General features: G+C 48.6%; 1 protein-coding gene across 1 annotated transcript in view; it reads right to left on the bottom strand.

Annotated features, from left to right (window-relative positions):
* Positions 1–6,761: 6,761 nt before the first annotated feature.
* The window catches only part of LOC134949361 (E3 SUMO-protein ligase ZBED1-like), a 39,666-nt gene continuing 21,328 nt past the window's right edge, over positions 6,762–25,099 (bottom strand). Inside the window, exon 3 of the mRNA XM_063937883.1 lies at positions 6,762–9,186. Coding sequence (XP_063793953.1) covers positions 7,223–9,175 — 1,953 coding nt within the window. The 5' untranslated portion in view covers positions 9,176–9,186 and the 3' untranslated portion in view covers positions 6,762–7,222. The remainder of the gene's footprint in view (positions 9,187–25,099) is intronic.

Here is a 25,099-nt window from a genome sequence, read left to right as displayed (position 1 = left end):
GACAGACAGATGTGTCTTACTGGAGTCACTGCTGCTGGCTGCTGCTGTTCCACTCCAACCTGTTTGGATCTGCTGCTGGTGGAGACTTGGCATGGTTGACTCTCTCAGGCTGGAGTCCTGCTTCCTCTGCCCGTCCGCATCCCTCCCCCCCACTCCTCAGTCACACACCGCGGACCTCGCGCAGCTGCCGGGCACTGTGGTAAGGGGAGACTGGGAGTGACTGGTTAGCCGCTGGGAGACGCTGCGGTTGGAGGGGGTCATAGCATGCACGCGGCGCGGACCTTGCGGCTGCCGGGCACTGTGGTAAGGGGAGACTGGGAGTGACTGGTTAGCCCCCAGGAGACGCTGCGGCTGGAGGGAGGAGGGGGTCGGAGCCTGCAAGCAGCGCGGACTTCTGCAGCGCTGCCCGCCGGCTAAAGTGTATGAAGGAGCTGGGTGCACCTCACTGCGGGCGGCAGTGCTGCAGCTAGTGGTGGGGTTGCCGGGGCTGGAGATAACAGAGGCAGTACGGAACCTGCACAGCGGCAGGTGCCCCACAAAACTGCAGCTAAGAAGCGTGGAGTGTGCCAGAAAGTGATGCTCCTCCGCGTCAGAGAGACCCTGCTGAGTATACTGATGTGGGGGGTCAAGTACACAGTGAGCCGGTGCCCGTCTGTCTGTTTGGCATACCCCCTCACACACCCCCATACCTCCCAATGGTCCCGATTTTTGCGGGACAGTCCCTTTTTTTGGGTCTGTTCCACTATCCCACCCGCGGGCCGCAGTGTCCAGTGGTGGGGGGGGGGGGGCAGTCGGGAAGCTCCTGCACTCGCTGTTCTGCTTAGCATGCACACAGAGTCTATTTAGTGGAGACAGAGGGAGAGGGGGCATCAGGGGGTACGGATTAAGGGTGGGCCCAGGGGGTACGTACCCCGGGCCTCACAGTTTTAGGGGGGCCCCCAGCTGGAGTAGCTCTGTCCCAGCTCTGAAGCTCCCCCGTCCTGCCAGCAACAGCAGCAGCATTGTGCTATAGTCAGCACACGCTGCTGCGTGTAGGCAGGTCTGTGGTGTTGCAGGGAGGCAGCAGCCTCCCTGCTGTCTTCTGCCTGTGCGGGTGTGTAGGGGGGAGCAACCACCCCCTCTGGATTTACCCCTAGCTGAGGGGCCAAAATTCCATAAAAAAAAAAAAATCCCGGAATTTGCATAAGGGGGCGTAGCCACGAGGGCCGCAATTAGGCCACGCCCCACACCCACAGCAGGCACAGCAATGAGATAGGGTTCCTGTCTCAAGTGCCCTGGGCCCCCCGGACTCATAATCCGCCGCTGGGGGCATGCCAGCAGCTCACAGAGCGCTGGGCATGCCCCCTCACTGACGAAAATAGGGGCGTGGCTCGCGGTCGCGGGTCCACCCGCGAAGCCACGCCCCCTTCCCGTTGGCCATGCCCCCTTTTTGCGGTGCGTGTGTCCCTCCTGCCTGAAGAAAGTTGGGAGGTATGCACCCCTGCCTGTGCCATGCCCATACCATCTGCTCCTGCTCCTCCTCCAAGTCTCCTATAGATTTGCCCAGATCTGTGACTCATTTCACTAACTCCGCCCAGTGTTTTGACTCCGCCCAGCGTTAGCAAATGAAGCACAAAGTCACAGATCTGGGCTATTATATAGGAGGTGTGTGTGTGTGTGTGTGTGTGTGTGTGTGTGTGTGTGAGTTTAATTATTTTTCTATTAAATATTTTTTTAATATTTTTTTTCAATAGTGAAGAAAAAACACACAGAAGAAGTGGATTAGCTGCACCCCATAACTGGTACAGGCTGGGGAAGTCTCAGAAACAACAAGAGTGGTGGGTGGCTTGTGCTGGGGTTTACAGCTGGTCTCTTACAGGATGGTGAGCCTGAATAGATTATTGCAAGGCACAAATGTAATAAAGGTGTGGAAATACATATGTACCTAACACCACTGAGAGTGCCCCCTCAGCACAGCAGTGTATTAGTATGAGAAATGTGAGGCTCTGTTGTACTGTTCAGCTCATACACGGCTGTGCTGAGGGGGGATAGGGGGGGGGGGATATGGTCGTTAGGCCAACACAGCTTAGGGCGACATTAGTTTTTCACTCCCCACCCCCCCCCATTTTTTTGATTTTTCCATACTTGACGATCCACATGGACTACGATTGGAACGGTAACCTGAGCCATGCAAGGTGACACGGTGCACTAATTGTGGTTCCCTGTCACTTTACGAAGAAAACGACACCAAAAACATTCCAAAAACTCATGTCGACCTTTTGACCTAGCACATGTCGACCTAATGCCCATGTTGACATTCATGTCGACATTCAGAATGTCAACCTAAGTTGAGTCGACCCAATGACCCGTACCCTTGAGGGGGCACTCTCAGTGGTGTTAGGCACATATGTATTTCTACACCTTTATTACATTTAGTGTTCAGCTGTCTAATCTAATGTTGAGTGACAGACTTCTAAAATGCCACCTTACTGCACATATTGACGTCCGTAAGTGGCCAGATACGTTTGGAAGAGGAAGCAAATCTACCAGCACATGTTGAAAATACCGAGACCTGTCTCTCTCTCTCTCTCTCTATACTAAATGGCCCCACAGCGATTATACAACTTACTCAGCACAGTCCACTCTGCTGCTGTGAACCACTGATGTGAAATGATCGCCCTGACGGAGTCTGTCATCGCGCAGAGACTTAATTATATTTAGGAGGAGGAGCGGAACAAGGCCAGTGCCCAGCCCAGGGAAAGAGGGGGGGAGGCGGGGCGCAGAGGAGAAGAATAGAAAATTGAGCGACACGGACACTACCTTGCCGGTGCCTTCCACTCAGACAGAGTTTTAGACTCAGCGGCAGACCACGGGCACGGCGCGGTTATTGTGCGGACGGTCCAGGTCTCCCACATTGGGCGGGATTCAATTATTTTCACCCCTTTCCTTTCCACACCCATTCTGTTTCTGTCCTCAGGGGTGTGGTATCATTATTTCAGCTCGCTACCTCCAAAGTAGGGAGGCACCCAACCCTTTACACAGCTAAACCTGATCACTATGGGCGCAATATGCGCGATAACGGAGATCATTTTAGAAAGGAAATTGGGCGTGATATATCATTTGAATCCCACCCATTGTGTCTGACACTAGTCAGACTCACACAGTCAAAGGATCATCATCGTGCATAGTCGCGGGCGGAAGCACGGGAGACAGTCTTCCAAATCTGCGGGGGTAGGTATAGGGGATTCGATCGCACTTCCCACCGCCTGGTAAATCCGCCAATGTGCAGCACCGAGGTGTCTGCAACGTTCTGCACTGCGATGTGATTGACATAGCCGTGCGCCCTTACTAGCCCGGCGCGTCCGCTCATCTCGCACGTGCCTGGAGCCGGCTCCGTTAATAACATAGGCATACTCACTGGAAATTCCAGCACAGCCTACATCTCGTAGGCTACTGCATAAGCTCCATGGTATCCTAGAGGGGGGTACACACGGAGGAATCAGTGCTTAAATTCTAAGCAATCTGACTAGATTGCTTAGAATTTAAGCACGGATCTCTCCGTGTTTATGCCCCACGGCTAGAGCGATGCCCAGCCCCTTAGTTAACAATGTTTTAGTTTTTTGCTTAATTAGGCCCAGATTATTTTCTTAAGGTGCATACACACTTGGCGAGAAAATGAGCAACATCGCTCATTTTCCCCCTTCCTGAGCGACGTCGCTCATTTTCTCATCAAGTGTGTATGCCGCCAGCGACAATCGATGCGCGGCCCCACGGGTCGACAACGATAGTCTCTGTCGGCAGAGCATGCATGCTCGATCTGGACTGTCATCCAGGAGCTGCATGCACAGCCGGCGTGACATCACTGAGTGATATAAACGGCCATATCTCTCAGTGTGTAAAGGCGACCGCCTGGCCCGGGAGGGGAAACACAAGACGACAATGCTCATGGGTGGGGTCATTCCGAGTTGATCGCTCGCTAGCTAGTTTTAGCAGCCGTGCAAACGCTATGCCGCCGCCCACTGGGGAGTGTATTTTAGCTTGGCAGAAGTGCGAACGCATGTGCAGCCGAGCTCAGCAAAAACAGTTTGTGCAGTTTCAGAGTAGTTCTGAACCTACTCAGCGCTTGCGATCACTTCAGCCTATTCGTGTCCGGAATGGACGTCATACCCCCGCCCAGCGAACGCTCAGCCACACCTGCATTTTTGCAAACACTCCCTGAAACGGTCAGCTGACACCCAGAAACACCCCCTTCCTATCAATCTTCTTGCGGCCATCAGTGCGAAGAAAAACTTTGCTAGAACCTGAGCACAACCACAAAGGGCTTTGTACCCACACGTCGCGTGTGCGCCTAAATGCCGTTTTTTCACCTGATCGCTGCGCTGCGAAAATCGGCAGCGGGCGATCAACTCTGAATGACCCCCATAGAGCGATGTCGTCTAGTGTATATGGACCTTTAATGTTTAGCTCCAATAGAGGGAAATGTTTATTTGCTTTTTTAAATAACATAGTAACATAGTAACGAAGGTTGAAAAAAAAGACAAGTGTCCATCGAGTTCAACCTATTTGTGGTCTCCTATGCAGTCTTATTATAGGACTAGTTATTTTTATGTCAGGACTAGTTATATTAATTATAATGCGTGCCTACGCACCATAACCCTGAATATCTTTATCCAATAGGAATTTATCTAACCCATTCTTAAAGGTGTTGACTGGGTCCGCTGTTACTACTCTCTCAGGCAGGGAATTCCAAACACGTATTGTCCTTACTGTGAAAAAACCTTTTCGCCTCAATGTGTGGAAACTCCTCTCCTCTAACCTAAGCGAGTGACCACGTGTCCTCTGTGCTGATCTTATAGAAAACAGGTCCCTCCCGAGCTCTGTGTATTGACCCCTTATATATTTGTAGAGGTTGATCATGTCCCCTCTTAGTCTCCTCTTTTCCAATGTAAACATGCCGAGCCTTGCAAGCCTTTCCTCGTATTCCAGCGTCTCCATGCCCTTGATTAGTTTGGTCGCCCGCCTCTGAACCTTTTCTAGCTCCAGGATATCCTTTTTGTAATATGGTGCCCAAAATTGCACACAGTATTCAAGATGTGGCTTCACTAGTGATTTATATAATGGGAGTATAATACTCTCATCCCTTGCATTAATTCCCCGTTTTATGCATACTAATATCTTATTAGCCTTCTTTGCTGCACTCCTACTTTGGGTACTGCTGCTTAATTTGTTATCTATGTGAACCCCTAAGTCTTTTTCCAGTACAGAATCCCCTAGTATTACCCCATTTAGTATGTAGGTGTAATTTTTGGTCTTGCCCCCACAGTGCATTACCTTACACTTGACTGTGTTGAATCTCAGTCTCCATTTTGCTGCCCATGCTTCCACTTTAGTTAAGTCGTTCTGAAGAGACTCAGCATCCCCCTCCGTATTTATAACCTTACACAATTTGGTATCATACAGCATACAGCTCCTCTCACACTTTCTTATAACAGACAGAGCTGGAGCCTGTGTCACTTGCATATTCCTGCACATCTGCTGCATACAGGATCACAGCTGTGAATGCACTACCGCACATGTCTGAGTCAGGCCCATAGTATATTATGTTATAGGACAGTTTGTCTCTGTGCTTTGCTTTTTTTTTTTTTTTTTTAAACAATTAAGTCTGAAATCTAATCTCTGCCATTTTATTGAGCAGAATGTCCTGAGAAGTTTTCCAGGGGAAGAAGGTAATACAAAATTTGTAATCTTCTACTTCCTACCGATTCAGATAAGGACATTTATTTATTTATTAATGGTACAGGGCCAATAACTTTGTGGCCCTTATTCCGAGTTGATCGTTCGCTAGCTATTTTTTGCAGAGCAGCAATCGGATAGTCGCCGCCTCTAGGGGAGTGTATTTTCACTTTGCAAGTGTGCGAACGCTTGTGCAGCCGAGCAGGACGAAAACTTTTTTTTTTTGCAGTTTCTGAGTAGCTCTGGACTTACTCAGCCCTTGCGATCACTTCCGGTGCCGGAATTGATGTCAGACACCCGTCCTGCAAACGCTTGGATACTCCTGCGTTTTCCCAAACACTCCCAGAAAACGGTCAGTTGACACCCATAAACGCTTTCTTCCTGTCAATCTCCTTGCGATCGGTTGTGCGAATGGATTCGTCGCTGGAAGTATTGCACAGAAACAATGCGGTCTGTACCCTTACGACGCGAGCGCATTGCGGTGTATACGCAGTAGTAACTAATACCCCTTTCAGACCGCCAGCTTTGAACACGGGTTATTGCAGATGAGCGCACATAATCCGTGTTGCCGTGTGGTCTGAAAGGGCCCAGTTGGAATAATCCGATCGATCGACTGACCCGGTATTCCAACTCGGTAGCGAGCAGGGTTGAACATGTTTTCAACACCGGCTCACTGTGCTGTGTGAACAGGATGCCGGGTCGATGCGACTTGTTTCCCGTTCACTCTGTGCGGACGGGAGGCGCTTGGAGATCATGTGATCTGTTAGCGCCATCATTAAACTGGCAATATGCTGGGTTGGGGACAGCAGCAGCGAGGGGCCTGAGGCGGGAAGCACCAGTGTCAGGCTCCCGGGCGCGACCCACCTCAGGCGGTATAAATGACAAAGAGCCCTCAAATGAAGTGTATAAATATGGCACAGGAGGACTGGGGTCCAAATCCATTTTCTTGGGAGTGTTGTACAATTTTTTTTTTTATATAAAAGGTACATTTAATACCACAATGTTCATACATGGAACATGTTCCTTATAACAAGATAAAACAGACAATGTTCAGTAACAAAATTTCTTTATTAGAAAACATCAATGAAAACGTGCGCTATATGTACTAATAAATTATCTGACAGTGAATTTTTTTCTTTGTAATACTTTAAAAATCGTACAAAACAGGCTACAAAATAGCAAAAAGGTAATTATTCACAAGCAACTATACAGATATTTACAGGGTTTCTTTAAGCAGCAGCAGTTATTACATGTTCTATACAGTAGTGCACATGAAGGGAGAGAGTAGTGCAGAGTCGTATAGGAGAAGTGAAAACCTGGTGCGGTAATAAGGGAATGGAAATACTCTCCACTGGTGTTCCCCTGCAGCGTATATGTGGCCATTGTAAGAGAGCTTTGTAACCAGTGAAAGCGTCATTTCCTCCATGTAGTGATATTATTGCACATTGGAAAGAAAAAGAAGAAAAAGAAAAAAGGAAAAAACAAAAAGCTGCTGCTTTGGATAAAAGTTTTACTCACTTGCTTTCACGCCCCTTTCTAGTAAGTCTTTATTCTGGTGTAAGAAAAGGATCTGGTCCATGTTTTTTAAATCTAGAGCAGCTCGGCGCTTTGTCAGTGAGTCTAGCTTTGTACTGAAGGCATGTGCAGGCTTTACAGCAGTGACCGGTATAGCAAGATACTGGCGGGCTAACAGCACTAATGTTGGAAAGCGGTGCTGATTAATCTTCCACCACCCCAGAGGGTCAGTGGTACGTTTGCAGATAGGTTCCAGTATGTAGTCCTCCAGTTGCTGATGTGCCTCAGGCATGCTCTCCGTTGGATCCTTGCCCAGGAGAAGGTCATACACATTTTCAGATCCAACTGTGGGTACTCTGACCTTCTGAGCAGACAGCTGAGAAGCATCAGTGCCACCTCCAACTACACAACTCAGTGACCAGGGTTGGTTAGTGGAAGACGGCTCGCACATCTGCAAAAGCATATTTCTCACTCTCATGTGTAGTTCTCCCCTTGCCCACGGTTTAAGGAACCTAAGATCTTTGAAACGAGGGTCCAAAAACGAAGCTATTGCAGATGGGTTGGTTATTAACTTCCCTTCATCCAACATGTCCCAATTTCTATAGATCTCAGCACATATTTCACTTGCTGCTGCTTTAAGGATGCTACTGCCTTCAGAAGTTTGCCCAACCACAGTCAGGATACCATGGACACATGGCATTAATGAGGAGATGGAGGCATTTTGTTCTTCCTGCAAGAACTCTGTAGCTATCCATATGGTCTTCAACATGGGCACCAAGTCTTGCAGCAACTTCCAGTGCTGCTCAGACAGGTTCTGAACAGTCTGTTCCTCCAAAATGGAAAGGATGGCCCACTTCAGGTCCAGTAAATTTTGACACATCTCTAAAGTACTAATCCAGTACATCTGCGAGTCCAACACTAGTCTGGGTTTGTTCATAGCTTCCAATTTGGCACTGAGGTAACAGCTGGCTTTATAGTCCTCTTGGAAGTAGGAAACCAAACCTCTTGCTGCACACAATGCTTCACTTACTTCCTGAACTTCTAGCCCAGCTTGGACACAAAGCTGTAAGACATGAGAAGTGCAGCAGAGACTAGTCCAACCGTGGGTATCCTTCAGAGAGTCCGCGTGAGCAGACATGGATACCAATCGATCATGCACAATGTTGGATATGAGGGTACTAGGTAATCCAAACTCTTCCAGTACAGAACTCAGTCTCTTTGCAAGGCTCCCTTCGGTTTTGCTTTGGAGAACATGTTGTGTTTCCAGCACATATCTGCACAACCTCCAGTCTTTGTCAATTACATTTGCTGTAATAGCAAGGCAGGACATTTTTGAGTGATTGGTCCAACTCTCAGTAGAAAGAACGACTGAGTGGGCAGCGTGAAGACAACACTTGAGTTGCTGTTTAACAACTGTGTACTTGTGCCACAACATGCCAGCTAGTTGTGTTGGGCAGGGGAGAACAACATTAGGTTCCAAATATCCAAGGAGAAAGGAAAACCCCTCATCTTCAACCAGAGAAAGAGGATGGAGGTCAAGGAAGATCATCTCCAGCATCAAGTTAGCAACCACTTGTGCCCGTGATTCAGAGGAGCACAGACTATTTACGGGCAGCGTTTGCCTCAGTCTCTTGGCTGCCCCCTCCTGATCCGGAACGTCCAGTTCAAGCTGATCCTTACTATTAGGGATGCCAAAACTACGGAAGCTATGCCTTCTTACAAGATGTTCTCTCAGAAGTGTGGTATTGTTACGTGAGGAAAGCTGCTTCTTGCAAACTTTACATTCCACATAGGCATCTCCAAGCTTTGTGTAGAAGTTCCACATCTTGGACTTATAGAGATCCACAGACAGGTTGGAGGCCGTTACATCAAGGCTATCAACCTTTTCTCGTTTCCTTCGTGTGGTGGTCGCCAAACCAGATGCCATCTTATAGTTGTGAATAACCATAGATATTCTGTCTGGGGGAACAAGAGAGACACAGATCTGAAATGTTGCATATTCATACAAACATAAAGCAGCATGATCTAGGTTAACTACAAGGGGCCCACAAGGACCTAAAGCAATTTAATTTGTGTCCTGTTAATCGGTCTGGTCTATATTTCATGTAATGTACACATTAATAGATTAGTTTGATCCTAGTACAATAGATGTACAGTATTTTGAAACCTTTGCAACAAGAAATGATACAGATTCCTTTTTAATATACATTACAGTGGGAAAGGAGGTGTGGGGGGGGGGGGGGGGTTACACACTCACATAACAAGATGGATTAAATATACTTTTTTTTTTTTACTTCAGAACACCCTATCATTCTTTAATCAGGGTTAGCTATGCAGTAACAGCCACTATCTGACCTTAAATAGACCATCTTACACGTGTCTGTGACCTTGATACTAAAGGGTGTACTGCTAATTGCCGAGAAGGTGCGGCTAGTGACGTGCTTCAGGCTAGGCTTTACCATAGTCGCAGCAAACAGGAATGCATTACTGTGGGCTCTATAGCATTACTGCTGAAACAACAAAGAAAGGGACCAATCAGTGAAGCACCTGCGATTACAGCAAAATCAGAAGATCCACTTAGGCCAGCCTACATAATACATAACTTAGGCCAGGTACCGATGCACAGAATGGGAAAACTTCTGAATTATAGGGTGAAGGAAAGAATAAATAAAATTTGCCACTTCTTATGGTAAATCCCCACAATTAGTGATGAAGGACTTTAGGGTCTTTATTATTAAATACATTTCTGCTGTAATGACAAAGGTGTAAAAAATAAAAAATAAAAAAGGAATTTGATACCTACCGGTAATTCCTTTTCTCCTAGTCTGTAGTGGATACTGGGGTCTTGTACTTTAGTACCATGGGGTATAGATCGGGTCCACTGGAGCCTGGCACTTTAAAACCTTTATAGTGTGTTTATGTGTGTCCTGGCTCCTCCCTTCTATGCCCCTCCTACCAGACTCAGTCTAGGAAAAGTGTGCCCGAGGAGACTGACATAATATGAGAGAGGAATAATACAACAGCGGTGAGGCAACAAGTCAACACAACCATGAACGTAAGGAGGGCGCTAACCAGAACAGAGGATAGCAATACCAACCCAACATGGATAGCAAAGATATCCCAACAACATAACGGGACCACAACGTCGGTCCAACCAAGTACTTACACAGGTAAGCAGAAACGAAGCACTGAGGTGGGAGCCTAGTATCCACTACGGACTAGGGGAAAATAAGAATTTACTTACCGATAATTCTATTTCTCATAGTCCGTAGTGGATGCTGGGAACTCCGAAAGGACCATGGGGAATAGCGGCTCCGCAGGAGTCTGGGCACAAAAGTAAAGCTTTAGGACTACCTGGTGTGCACTGGCTCCTCCCCCTATGACCCTCCTCCAAGCCTCAGTTAGGATTCTGTGCCCGGACGAGCGTACACAATAAGGAAGGATTTTGAATCCCGGGTAAGACTCATACCAGCCACACCAATCACACCGTACAACCTGTGATCTGAACCCAGTTAACAGCATGATAACAGAGGAGCCTCTGAAAAGATGGCTCACAACAATAATAACCCGATTTTTGTAACTATGTACAAGTATTGCAGACAATCCGCACTTGGGATGGGCGCCCAAAATCCACTACGGACTATGAGAAATAGAATTATCGGTAAGTAAATTCTTATTTTCTCTGACGTCCTAGTGGATGCTGGGAACTCCGAAAGGACCATGGGGATTATACCAAAGCTCCCAAACGGGCGGGAGAGTGCGGATGACTCTGCAGCACCGAATGAGAGAACTCCAGGTCCTCCTCAGCCAGGATATCAAATTTGTAGAATTTAGCAAACGTGTTTGCCCCTGACCAAGTAGCTGCTCGGCAAAGTTGTAAAGCCGAGACCCCTCGGGCAGCCACCCAAGATGAGCCCACTTTCCTTGTGGAATGGGCTTTTACAGATTTTGGCTGTGGCAGGCCTGCCACAGAATGAGCAAGCTGAATTGTACTACAAATCCAACGAGCAATAGTCTGCTTAGAAGCAGGAGCACCCAGCTTGTTGGGTGCATACAGGATAAACAGCGAGTCAGATTTTCTGACTCCAGCCGTCCTGGAAACATATATTTTCAGGGCCCTGACTACGTCCAGCAACTTGGAATCCTCCAAGTCCCTAGTAGCCGCAGGTACCACAATAGGCTGGTTTAAGTGAAACGCTGAAACCACCTTAGGGAGAAATTGAGGACGAGTCCTCAATTCTGCCCTGTCCGTATGAAAAATTAGGTAAGGGCTTTTATAGGATAAAGCCGCCAATTCTGAGACACGCCTGGCTGAAGCCAGGGCTAACAGCATTACCACTTTCCATGTGAGATATTTTAAGTCCACAGTGGTGAGTGGTTCAAACCATTGTGATTTTAGGAACCCCAAAACTACATTGAGATCCCAAGGTGCCACTGGAGGCACAAAAGGAGGCTGTATATGCAGTACCCCCTTGACAAACGTCTGAACTTCAGGAACTGAAGCTAGTTCTTTCTGGAAGAAAATCGACAGGGCCGAAATTTGAACCTTAATGGACCCTAATTTTAGGCCCATAGACAGTCCTGTTTGCAGGAAACGACCCAGTTGAAATTCCTCTGTAGGGGCCTTCCTGGCCTCACACCACGCAACATATTTACGCCAAATACGGTGATAATGTTGCACAGTTACATCCTTCCTGGCTTTGATCAGGGTAGGGATGACTTCATCCGGAATGCCTTTTTCCTTCAGGATCCGGCGTTCAACCGCCATGCCGTCAAAGGCAGCCGCGGTAAGTCTTGGAACAGACAGGGTCCCTGCTGGAGCAGGTCCTTTCTTAGAGGTAGAGGCCACGGGTCCTCCGTGAGCATCTCTTGAAGTTCCGGGTACCAAGTCCTTCTTGGCCAATCCGGAGCCACGAGTATAGTTCTTACTCCTCTCCTTCTTATGATTCTCAGTACCTTGGGTATGAGAGGCAGAGGAGGGAACACATACACTGACTGGTACACCCACGGTGTTACCAGAGCGTCCACAGCTATTGCCTGAGGGTCCCTTGACCTGGCGCAATATCTGTCTAGTTTTTTGTTGAGGCGGGACGCCATCATGTCCACCTTTGGTTTTTCCCAACGGTTCACAATCATGTGGAAGACTTCTGGGTGAAGTCCCCACTCCCCCGGGTGGAGGTCGTGTCTGCTGAGGAAGTCTGCTTCCCAGTTGTCCACTCCCGGAATGAACACTGCTGACAGTGCTATCACATGATTTTCCGCCCAGCGAAGAATCCTTGCAACTTCCGTCATTGCCCTCCTGCTTCTTGTGCCGCCCTGTCTGTTTACGTGGGCGACTGCCGTGATGTTGTCCGACTGGATCAACACCGGCTGACCCTGAAGCAGAGGCCTTGCTTGACTTAGGGCATTGTAAATGGCCCTTAGTTCCAGGATATTTATGTGAAATGACGTTTCCATGCTTGACCACAAGCCCTGGAAATTTCTTCCCTGTGTGACTGCTCCCCAGCCTCTTAGGCTGGCATCCGTGGTCACCAGGACCCAGTCCTGAATGCCGAATCTGCGGCCCTCTAGAAGATGAGCACTCAGCAACCACCACAGGAGAGACACCCTTGTCCTTGGAGACAGGGTTATCCGCTGATGCATCTGAAGATGCGATCCGGACCATTTGTCCAGCAGATCCCACTGAAAAGTTCTTGCGTGGAATCTGCCGAATGGAATCGCTTCGTAAGAAGCCACTATTTTTCCCAGGACCCTTGTGCATTGATGCACTGACACTTGGCCTGGTTTTAGGAGGTTCCCGACTAGCTCGGATAACTCCCTGGCTTTCTCCTCCGGGAGAAACACCTTTTTCTGGACTGTGTCCAGAATCATCCCTAGGAACAGCAGATGTGTCGTCAGAATCAGCTGCGATTTTGGAATATTTAGAATCCACCCGTGCCGTTGTAGTACTACTTGAGATAGTGCTACTCCGACCTCTAACTGTTCCCTGGACCTTGCCCTTATCAGGAGATCGTCCAAGTAAGGGATAATTAAGACGCCTTTTCTTCGAAGAAGAATCATCATTTCGGCCATTACCTTGGTAAAGACCCGGGGTGCCGTGGACAATCCAAACGGCAGCGTCTGAAACTGATAATGACAGTTCTGTACCACAAACCTGAGGTACCCTTGGTGAGAAGGGCAAATTGGGACATGGAGGTAAGCATCCTTGATGTCCAGAGACACCATATAGTCCCCTTCTTCCAGGTTCGCTATCACTGCTCTGAGTGACTCCATCTTGAATTTGAACCTTTGTATGTAAGTGTTCAAGGATTTCAGATTTAAAATAGGTCTCACCGAGCCGTCCGGCTTCGGTACCACAAACAGCGTGGAATAATACCCCTTTCCCTGTTGTAGGAGGGGTACCTTGATTATCACCTGCTGGGAATACAGCTTGTGAATGGCTTCCAATACCGCCTCCCTGTCGGAGGGAGACGTTGGTAAAGCAGACTTCAGGAACCGGCGAGGGGGAGACGTCTCGAATTCCAATTTGTACCCCTGAGATACTACCTACAGGATCCAGGGGTCCACTTGCGAGTGAGCCCACTGCGCGCTAAAATTCTTGAGACGGGCCCCCACCGTGCCTGAGTCCGCTTGTAAGGCCCCAGCGTCATGCTGAGGACTTGGCAGAAGCGGGGGAGGGCTTCTGTTCCTGGGAAGAGGCTGCCTGCTGCAGTCTTTTTCCCCTTCCTCTGCCCCGGGGCAGATATGAGTGGCCTTTTGCCCGCTTGCCCTTATGTGGACGAAAGGACTGAGCCTGAAAAGACGGTGTCTTTTTCTGCTGAGAGGTGACCTGGGGTAAAAAGGTGGATTTCCCAGCCGTTGCCGTGGCCACCAGGTCTGATAGACCGACCCCAAATAACTCCTCCCCTTTATACGGCAATACTTCCATATGCCGTTTGGAATCCGCATCACCTGACCACTGTCGCGTCCATAACCCTCTTCTGGCAGAAATGGACAGCGCACTTACTCTTGATGCCAGAGTGCAAATATCCCTCTGTGCATCTCGCATATATAGAAAAGCATCCTTTAAATGCTCTATAGTCAATAATATACTGTCCCTGTCCAGGGTATCAATATTTTCAGTCAGGGAATCCGACCAAGCCACCCCAGCACTGCACATCCAGGCTGAGGCGATTGCTGGTCGCAGTATAATACCAGTATGTGTGTATATACTTTTTAGGATATTTTCCAGCTTCCTATCAGCTGGTTCCTTGAGGGCGGCCGTATCAGGAGATGGTAACGCCACTTGTTTTGATAAGCGTGTGAGCGCCTTATCTACCCTAGGGGGTGTTTCCCAACGCGCCCTAACCTCTGGCGGGAAAGGGTATAATGCCAATAATTGTTTAGAAATTAGCAGTTTTTTATCGGGGGAAACCCACGCTTCATCACACACCTCATTTAATTCATCTGATTCAGGAAAAACTACGGGTAGTTTTTTCACACCCCACATAATACCCTTTTTTGTGGTACTTGTAGTATCAGAAATGTTCAAAACCTCCTTCATTGCCGTGATCATGTAACGTGTGGCCCTACTGGAAAATATGTTTGTTTCCTCACCGTCGACACTGGAGTCAGTGTCCGTGTCTGGGTCTGTGTCGACCATCTGAGGTAACGGGCGCTTTAGAGCCCCTGACGGCCTATGAGACGTCTGGACAGGCACAAGCCGAGTAGCCGGCTGTCTCATGTCAACCACTGTCTTTTATACAGAGCTGACACTGTCACGTAATTTCTTCCAACAGTTCATCCAGTCAGGTGTCGACTCCCTAGGGGGTGACATCACTATTATAGGCAATTGCTCCGCCTCCATACCATTTTCCTCCTCATACATGTCGACACAACGTACCGACACACAGCACACACACAGGGAATGCTCTGATAGAGGACAGGACCCCACTAGCCCTTTGGGGAGACAGAGGGAGAGTTTGCCAGCACACACCAGAGCGCTATATATATATATATACAGGGATAACCTTATATAAGTGTTTTTCCCTTATATAGCTGCTGTATTGATTTATCTGCCAAATTAGTGCCCCCCCTCTCTTGTTTTACCCTGTTTCTGTAGTGCAGGACTGCAGGGGAGAGTCAGGGAGCTTCCCTCCAACGGAGCTGTGAGGGAAAATGGCGCCAGTGTGCTGAGGAGATGGGCTCCGCCCCCTTCTCGGCGGCCTTTCTCCCGCTTTTTTAAGGAAAAACTGGCAGGGGTTAAATGCATCCATATAGCCCAGGAGCTATATGTGATGTATTTTTTGCCATCTAAGGTATTTTTATTGCGTCTCAGGGCGCCCCCCCCCCCAGCGCCCTGCACCCTCAGTGACCGGAGTGTGAAGTGTGCCGAGAGCAATGGCGCACAGCTGCGGTGCTGTGCGCTACCTTATTGAAGACAGGACGTCTTCTGCCGCCGATTTCCCGGACCTCTTCTGTCTTCTGGCTCTGTAAGGGGGCCGGCGGCGCGGCTCTGGGACCCATCCATGGCTGGGCCTGTGATCGTCCCTCTGGAGCTAATGTCCAGTAGCCTAAGAAGCCCAATCCACTCTGCACGCAGGTGAGTTCGCTTCTTCTCCCCTTAGTCCCTCGGTGCAGTGAACCTGTTGCCAGCAGGATTCACTGAAAATAAAAAACCTATACTTAAACTTTTTCACTAAGCAGCTCAGGAGAACCACCTAGTGTGCACCCTTCTCGTTCGGGCACAAAAATCTAACGGAGGCTTGGAGGAGGGTCATAGGAGGAGGAGCCAGTGCACACCAGGTAGTCCTAAAGCTTTTACTTTTGTGCCCAGTCTCCTGCGGAGCCGCTATTCCCCATGGTCCTTTCGGAGTTCCCAGCATCCACTAGGACGTCAGAGAAAAGGAATTACCAGTAGGTATCAAATTCCTATTTTCTCTTACGTCCTAGTGGATACTGGGGTCTTGTACTTTAGTACCATGGGGAGATCCCAAAGCTCCCAAACGGGTGGGAGAGTGCTGGCCAAGGTATCGAACCTATATGTCAGGAATCAGCATTCAGTGATGTCTCACTTACCGGAGCGCTGGTGTGCAGGCCTCCGGAGGTCACAACCCCAGTCTGCGGCTGTATGAGCATCCTGTCTGCGGAGCGCAGTACCCACTATTGTGGTAAACCCCTGAAGTACATTCTGCGGGTGCCCTCCTGTGTACCGACCATCTGCACAGCATGGGCGACGCCATGACACTTGCGGTCAGCTGACCAGAGAGCACCCAATCCTGTGCTGTGATTGCTCACATGATCCAAGTATCCAATGACTGCCGACCAGGGGGTATAAGTCCAGAGCATCGGCTCAGTCTCATCACCTTGGACAACGAGTCGCATTGCAGCATAGCGTCTCCTGGTTCCAGTTTCCAATCTCCAGTTTCCAAATCCAATCTCCAGTCTCCTGTTTCCAGCGATCTCCTATTTTTGGCATCTCCAAGTGATCTCCCGGTTCCAGTATTCCTGTGGAACTACAGGTCCCAGCATTTACTTCAGCTCCAACTTCTGCTACAGTCTCCACCTTTTGCAGTTAGAGACTTTTTTCAGGTGTTATTCATTATCTTCACCTGTGTATGGTTAACTTGCATTCAGCATTGTGCTATGGCATCTGGCACTTAATACAACCACTTCATATGTGTTTCAAGTTGTCTCCTGCTTAACCTTGCTTGGTTGTGGACTTTGCATTACAAACTGACTGTGTGGAGTATCGTTGCTGGTTTCCAAACCAACTGTGGGAGTGATCACCATCTGATTGCTATACTAGTTTCCAGACTAGTTCATTGCCTAATTACTGCACTGGGTTCCAGACCAGCTAAATACCTGTGACTGTTTATTCATCATTGTCAGCATTCCATGTACCATCCATCCCAAGTTATCATCTGCCACAATTACTGTATATATTCATTAGCATATAATAAACATCATTGCGCACATGCGCAGGAATCTCTTACAGACTCCTCTGTTTCTCCATCGCACCACCACTGACCCACTAGTACCCCCTCCGGGGACAGACATAACCACAGATCTGACACTATAGAATTTAACAAAGGTGTTCGAACCAGACCAAGTTTCAGCTTGGCACAACTGTAGGGCCGATACACCCCGGGCAGCCGCCCAGGAAGACCCCACCGACCTCGTCGAGTGGACCTGAATAGACTTCGGTAAGGGCAGAGCCGCCGAAGTATAGGTCTGTTGAATGGTCAACCGGAGCCAAAGAGCAATAGATTGCTTGGAAGCTGGCCGACCAATCTTGGAGGCATCATATAGGACAAACAGAGTCAAATTTCCGATGACGGACCGTCCTTTTGACATAAATCTTCAGAGCCTTGACCACATCCAAGGACTCAGGACCAACGGAAGCGTCAAACACTGGAACCACCATAAGCTAATTCACATGAAAAGCTGACACCACTTTAGGCAAAAACCGAGGGCGGGTCCTAAGTTCCGCCCTGTCCTCATGAAAAAATCAAATAAGGGCTCTTATAGGATAAGGGCCCTAATTCAGAGAGACGCCTGACAGACGCCAATGCCAATAACAACACTGTCTTCCAGGTGAGAAATTTCAACCCCATTCTCTGTAAGGGTTCAAACCAATCCGATTGGTGAAAGGACAGAACCACATTGAGGAGGTACAGGCAGAGGTGGAGCTGTGGGAGGTACAGGCAGAGGCATTCGCTGGGCGGGACGGCGGCATTAAGCCATTTAAGGGGCGCGGTCCGGCCAACGCAGGCATGGCCGGACCGTGCCGGGGGTGGGCCACGGTGGCTGCGTGACATCACACGCAGCCGCTGCAACCCGGGCAGCGACAAGTAGCTCCCGGCCAGCGCGCAGGAGCTGCGCTGGCCGAGAGCTACTGCTGAAGTACAAAAGCATTGCCGCTGTGCGATGCTTTTGTACTTCTGCAACAGGGCAGGGACTGACATGCAGGGCGGGCTAGCCATGTGCTGGGCATCCCCCCGCATGTCAGTGTGCCTGATCTTAGCTGTGCTAAATTTAGCACAACTACGATCAACTCTGAATCACCCCCAAAGGGCAGTTGCATATGAAGAATTTCCTTTAGGAAAGGCTGTACTTCCGGTAACCTGGCAAGCTTTTTCTGGAAGAAAATAGAAAATGCTGAAATCTGGACTTTGATGGAGCCTAAACGCAGGCCCATATCCACTCCCGCTTGCAGGAAAAAGTAGAAAGCGACCAATTCTACATTTCACAGGAGAGACCTTTCTACTTTCACACCAGGAAACATACTTTTTCCAGATACAATGATAATGTTTTGACGTAACCATCTTCCTGGCCTGGACCATGGTGGAAATAAGCAGAGAGGGAAGTCCCTTTCTTGCTAGAATCTCCCCATCAACTTCCAAGCAGTCAAACGCAGCCGCTGTAAGTCTGGATAGACGAACGGGTTGAAGAAGATAGTCTCGGAGCAGTAGAGGCCATGGATCCTCCAGAGTCATGTTTAGGAGGTCCGAGTACCAAGCACATCGAGACCAATCCGGGGCAATTAGAATTGCCTGAACGCTTTCCCTTCTTAGCCTTTTTAGCACTCTGGGGATCAGTGGTAGAGGAGGGAACAGGTACACAAACTGGTACGTCCACGGTGATGTCAGCACGTCCACTGCCACAGCCTGTGGATCCCTCGTTCTGGAACAGTAACGGCAAAGCTTCTTGTTGAGACGAAAAGCCATCAGATCGATCTATAGACAGCTCCACCAGTCAATTAACTGTTGAAACACCTGGGGATGTAGGCCCCATTCACCCAGATGGAGGTCGTGCCTGCTGAGGAAGTCTGCTTCCCAGTTGTCCACTCCTAGAGTGAATATGGCTGAGATGGCCCTTGCGTTGGCCTCCGCCCAGACAAGAATCCTTGACACTTCTCACATTGCCGCTCTGCTTCTTGTTCCCCCTTGTCAGTTTATGTACGCCACGGCATTGTCCAATTGAACCTGGATCGCCTGATCCTTCAGGAGATGAGAAGCCTGCAGAAGAGCATTGTAAATTGCCCTGAGTTCCAGGATGTTTAATCGGCAAAGCCGATTCCTGCACTGACCATAACCCCTGGAACTGGGCCCCTTGGGTTACCGCTCCCCAACCCCCGGAGGCTGGCATCAGTTGTCCGTAGAATCCACGAGTGGAGATTGAAACTTCTGCCCTGTATCAGGTGAGGAATGTGAAGCCACCATAAGAGAGAAATCCAGGTTTTCGGAGATAGGGACACTTCCTGATGCATATGAAGGCGAGAACCCGACCATTTGTCTAGAAGATCCAGATGAAATGGTCGGGCATGAAATCTGCCATATTGGACTGCCTCGTACGCAGCCACCATCTTGCCCAGTAAGCGGATGCAAAGATGTATGGACACCCTGCAAGGACCGAGTACCGAGTGGACCATAGTCTGGATAGTCAAGGCCTTGTCCATCGGGAGAAACACCTTTTGAGATACCGTAGAATCATCCCCAGGAACTGAAGACGTTGGGTTGGTTCCAGGTGAGATTTCTGAAGATTTAGGATCCGCCCATGAGCCGTAAGTAGGCGAGTCGTTAGATCGATGCTGTGCCGTAAACGCTCCCTGGACACCGCCTTTATTAGAAGATCATCCAAATAGGGAACTATGTTCACTCTCATCATGCGTAGTTGCAGCATCATCTACGCCATGACCTTGGTGAAGACCCTCGGAGCTGTGGATAATCCGAAGGGTAAAGCCTGAAACTGGAAATGGTCGTCCAAAATGGCGAACCTGAGGTAAGCCTGAGGAGGTGGCCACATGGGAATGTGTAGGTAAGCATCCTTGACATCCAGAGATAGCGGGGAACCCCCCCTCCTCCAGAGCAGACACCACCACCAGCAGGGATTCCATCTTGAATTTGAACATCCGCAGATACGGGTTTAGAGACTTCAGGTTCAAGATGGGTCGCACCGAACCGTCTGGTTTGGGAACGACAAAAAGACTGGAGTAAAAAACCCTGTTGCGTAACGGAGGAGGCACAGGAACTACCACCTCTGTCTGCAAAAGCTTTTGAATAGACTGTTGCAAGGTAACTTTTGCTGCGGGTAAAGCTGGTAAGCCCGACTTGAAAAACCTGTGAGGAGGTAGTGGTTGAAATTCCAGCCGGTATCCTTGGGAAATGAGATCCCTTACCCAAGGATCCCGGCAGGACTCCACCCACACATGGGCGAAGTGTTGAAGGCGAGCACCTACCAAAAAGTCACCTTGCTGCTGGGCCAACCGCCACGCGGAAGGCTTAGCGGCAGGGGATCCGGCGGTCTGATACAGGGAGACAGCAGGTGCAGGTTTACGGGACTTACTACGAGATCCTCTGGAAGTGGTGGAGACCCCTCGGCGCCCGCCTCAGAACCTCGCCACACGAAAGGACTGCAAGGGGGGTCGGGTGTAAGAACATCTAGCAGGTGGCGCAGCCGACGGCAGATAGGTAGACTTGCCCACCGTTGCTTCGGAGATCCATTTATTTAATTTGTCTCCAAACAAGGCATCACCTGTAAAGGGAAGATTTTCCACACCCTATTTGGAATCAGTGTCAGCCGGCCACTGACGTAACCACAGAGCTCTGCGTGCCGAAACAGCCAGAGCAGTAGTGCAAACATTTATCTTACACAATTCTTTAATAGCCTCGCTTATAAAATTTGCGGCATCTTGTATGTGTTGCAGCAGAGTAATGACTTCATCCCTGGGTAGAGAGTCTAAACCATCAATAATGTTATCAGACCACTTGACAACCGCCCCGGAGATCCACCCGCAAACTATTGTAGGGCGTTTTGCTGCGCCTGCTGCCGTGTAAATTGCTTTAAGCGTTGTCTCAATTTTACAGTCAGCTGGCTCCTTCAGGGATATAGCCCCAGGAACAGGCAGCACCAATTTCTTAGACAATCTGGACACAGATGTATCTACTGACAGGGGGTTTTCCCAGACCTTCCTATCCTCAGCTGGAAGAGGAAAGGTAGATAAAAACCTCTGAGGAATTTTTAATTTTTTTTATCAGGGTTTAACTAAGCCTCCCTGGCCAGAGAGTTTAACTCTTTAGACACTGGAAAGGTAGCTGAACTCGAGTCTAACATTAAAGGTATAACACCTCATCTGGTTCCGCCTCCTGATCTAGTATGTGGAGGACCTCCCTTACCGCAAAGATGAGAGCCTCCACCCTAGGGGACAGAGAGCTGTCCTCGTCCACATCATAGTCATCCACATCTGGCTGATCAGAATCAGACTGGAGAACCTGTGGCAGTGAGCGTTTATATGAAGCCACTAGAGGAGGCTGAGAAGCCTTCTTGGTATCTGCTGCTTTTGCCACACCATCAATTGAGTGTCTTAACACCTGTCTCTCTCTCTTAGCTGCAGTTAATTCAGAATTTACATTTTCAATCATGACGGGGTAGCGTTACAAGCAGCACACAACCATGTCCACAGACATCCTTCACAACTGTAATAATGCGCAGCTTACTGACCCCACATCTCCACACAGACCCTAGAACCTGGGTCCTGGAGCGTGGGTCCTGGAGGAGCAGCGTGCACGCGGTCTGTCAGAGCCGCAGCAGCAGGAAATTGCGCTTTCCCGCCGCTGGTCCCGCCCCGGGAAGCCCCACCCCTTCCAATGGTGCGCGGTCCTACAGTTTATACTGGCCACGTTTAACAAGAAACACAAGCAGATGACAAAGTTAGCGGAATTTGGGATGTCCTTAAGAAAAGCTACAGGGACTTAAGCAAGAAAATTAAGGCAAGGACATCTAAGGTAATATTCTCCGAAATATTACCCGTGCCACACGCTAGTCCAGGGAGGCAGAGGGAGATTAGGGTGGTAAATGTGTGGCTTAGGGATTGGTGCAGGAAAGAAGGGTTTGTGTTCCTGGAACACTGGGCGGACTTCTCAGTCAGGCGCCATCTTTTTTGTCATGATGGAATGCACCTGAATGAGGAGGGGGCAGCGGTGCTGGGGGGGGAAGGGGAGGGAGAAGGATGGTTAGAAGGTTGGAGGAGATTTTAAACTAGGAGCCTGGGGGGAGGGTTTAGCTAGAAACTACGGGTTGTGCAGTGAGAATGGTGGGGATGGCGGTAGTAAACGAAATGGGGGAAGAAGTTGGGGGGAGGGTAAGAGCAGCCGGTAAGGGTAATAACATGGGTACTAAAAGAAGTTTTACCAAAGCACTAACTAACAACGATAACGGGTCATCGTTGCTACGTAAGGGGAATGATGTTCCTAACTCAAGGGGGAAATACTTATCTTAGTTGTATGTATGTGAACGCTAGAAGCCTTACTGGTAAAAAGGGCGAACTAGAAATACTTGCAGCAAGCAAGCAGTATGATATTATAGGCATTACTGAAACTTGGTGGGACGAATCTCATGATTGGATAGTCAGTCTAGAGGGCTATACGCTGTTTAGGAGAGACAGACTAAATAAAATGGGTGGAGGGGTGTGTCTTTACGTAAAACCGTTTTTAAAACCTGATATACGGGAAGATATGCAGGAAAGGACTGTAGACACTGTCGAGACGTTAAGGGTAGAAATTGTATGCGAGGAAAAAGGAATAAAAAAAGTTAGTATTGGGTGTATGCTACAGACCGCCTGGTATTAATGTATCGGATGAGGAATTGTTACTGTAGCAAATTGAAAGAGCAGCAGGAGTAGGTGACATAGTAGTGATGGGAGATTTTAACTATCCAGAGATAAACTGGAAAAACGATTCATGTGACACTGCTAGGGGCAATATATTTTTAAACACACTAAATGATAAACTACTTAGTTCAATTAATTGAGGAACCTACCAGGTACAATGCAATCTTAGGGTTTGTACACACGGTGAGATATTTTCTTTCGATTTTGACTATATAGTCAAAATCGCAAGAGAAGTTAGTGCAGATCTCAAGGTGAAAGTCACCTTGCGATCCCGATGCGCGGTCCCGCCAGGTCGGGATCGCAAGAAAAGATTGACTTGCCTGCACAGTCTATCCTTGCTAGATCGGTGTACTATCTAGTTCATCTCACATGTCAATGACATCTTACATAAGCCAAAATCTCACATATGCCAAAATCGTAAGCACACATAGTCCATATCTCAAGAAAAGTTAGTCAAAATCTGTGCTATCTGGGCTCCGGGGAGTTCAAGGGAAATCGCAAGTGAAAATCGGGCATAGCAAGGATCTCACCGTGTGTACACACCCTTAGACCTGGTATTAACAAACAATGGGGAATTGGTATCGGGTATTATAGTAGGGGAGCCCATAGGAAACAGCGACCACAATATGGTCACATTCAATATCAGTTTTCATAAACAGTCCTATACTGGCTCAACTAGGACTCTAAACTTTAGCAAAGCCAACTTTGAAATGATGAGGGAAGCTTTAAGGGATATTGCATGGGAAGGTTTGTTTCTAGGAAAAAATACTATGGATAAAATGGGATGCATTAAAATCACTGCTAGCTAAAAATTCTCTCAAATTTATTCCTACAATCAGTAACAAAAAAAAAAAAAGGAATAAAAGTCATAAACCGATGTGGCTTAACAAAAAGAGAAAAGGCGAGCATTTAAAAAATATAAATCTGACGGGAATGCGGAGTCATTTCAGCACTATCAGGACTGTAACAAAATAAGCAAAAATAAGAATTTACTTACCGATAATTCTATTTCTCGGAGTCCGTAGTGGATGCTGGGGTTCCTGAAAGGACCATGGGGAATAGCGGCTCCGCAGGAGACAGGGCACAAAAAGTAAAGCTTTTCCAGATCAGGTGGTGTGCACTGGCTCCTCCCCCTATGACCCTCCTCCAGACTCCAGTTAGGTACTGTGCCCGGACGAGCGTACACAATAAGGGAGGATTTTGAATCCCGGGTAAGACTCATACCAGCCACACCAATCACACCGTACAACTTGTGATCTAAACCCAGTTAACAGTATGATAACAGAGGAGCCTCTGAAAGATGGCTCCCTAAACAATAACCCGAATTAGTTAACAATAACTATGTACAAGTATTGCAGATAATCCGCACTTGGGATGGGCGCCCAGCATCCACTACGGACTCCGAGAAATAGAATTATCGGTAAGTAAATTCTTATTTTCTCTATCGTCCTAGTGGATGCTGGGGTTCCTGAAAGGACCATGGGGATTATACCAAAGCTCCCAAACGGGCGGGAGAGTGCGGATGACTCTGCAGCACCGAATGAGAGAACTCCAGGTCCTCCTTTGCCAGGGTATCAAATTTGTAGAATTTTACAAACGTGTTCTCCCCTGACCACGTAGCTGCTCGGCAGAGTTGTAATGCCGAGACCCCTCGGGCAGCCGCCCAAGATGAGCCCACCTTCCTTGTGGAATGGGCCTTAACAGATTTAGGCTGTGGCAGGCCTGCCACAGAATGTGCAAGTTGAATTGTGTTACAAATCCAACGAGCAATCGACTGCTTAGAAGCAGGCGCACCCAACTTGTTGGGTGCATACAGTATAAACAGCGAGTCAGATTTTCTGACTCCAGCCGTCCTTGACATGTATATTTTTAAAGCTCTGACAACGTCCAACAACTTGGAGTCCTCCAAGTCGCTTGTAGCCGCAGGCACTACAATAGGCTGGTTCAGGTGAAACGCTGATACCACCTTAGGGAGAAAATGCGGACGCGTCCGCAGCTCTGCCCTATCCGAATGGAAAATTAAATAAGGGCTTTTATAAGATAAAGCCGCCAGTTCAGATACTCTCCTGGCGGACGCCAGGGCCAGTAACATAGTCACTTTCCATGTGAGATATTTCAAATCCACATCTTTTAGTGGTTCAAACCAATGGGATTTGAGGAAATCTAAAACTACATTTAGATCCCACGGTGCCACCGGAGGCACCACAGGAGGCTGTATATGCA

The sequence above is a fragment of the Pseudophryne corroboree genome, chromosome 8, assembly GCF_028390025.1.
Source record: "Pseudophryne corroboree isolate aPseCor3 chromosome 8, aPseCor3.hap2, whole genome shotgun sequence".
Classification (NCBI taxonomy): Eukaryota; Metazoa; Chordata; class Amphibia; order Anura; family Myobatrachidae; genus Pseudophryne; species Pseudophryne corroboree.
This window is presented reverse-complemented; position numbering and strand designations above follow the sequence as displayed.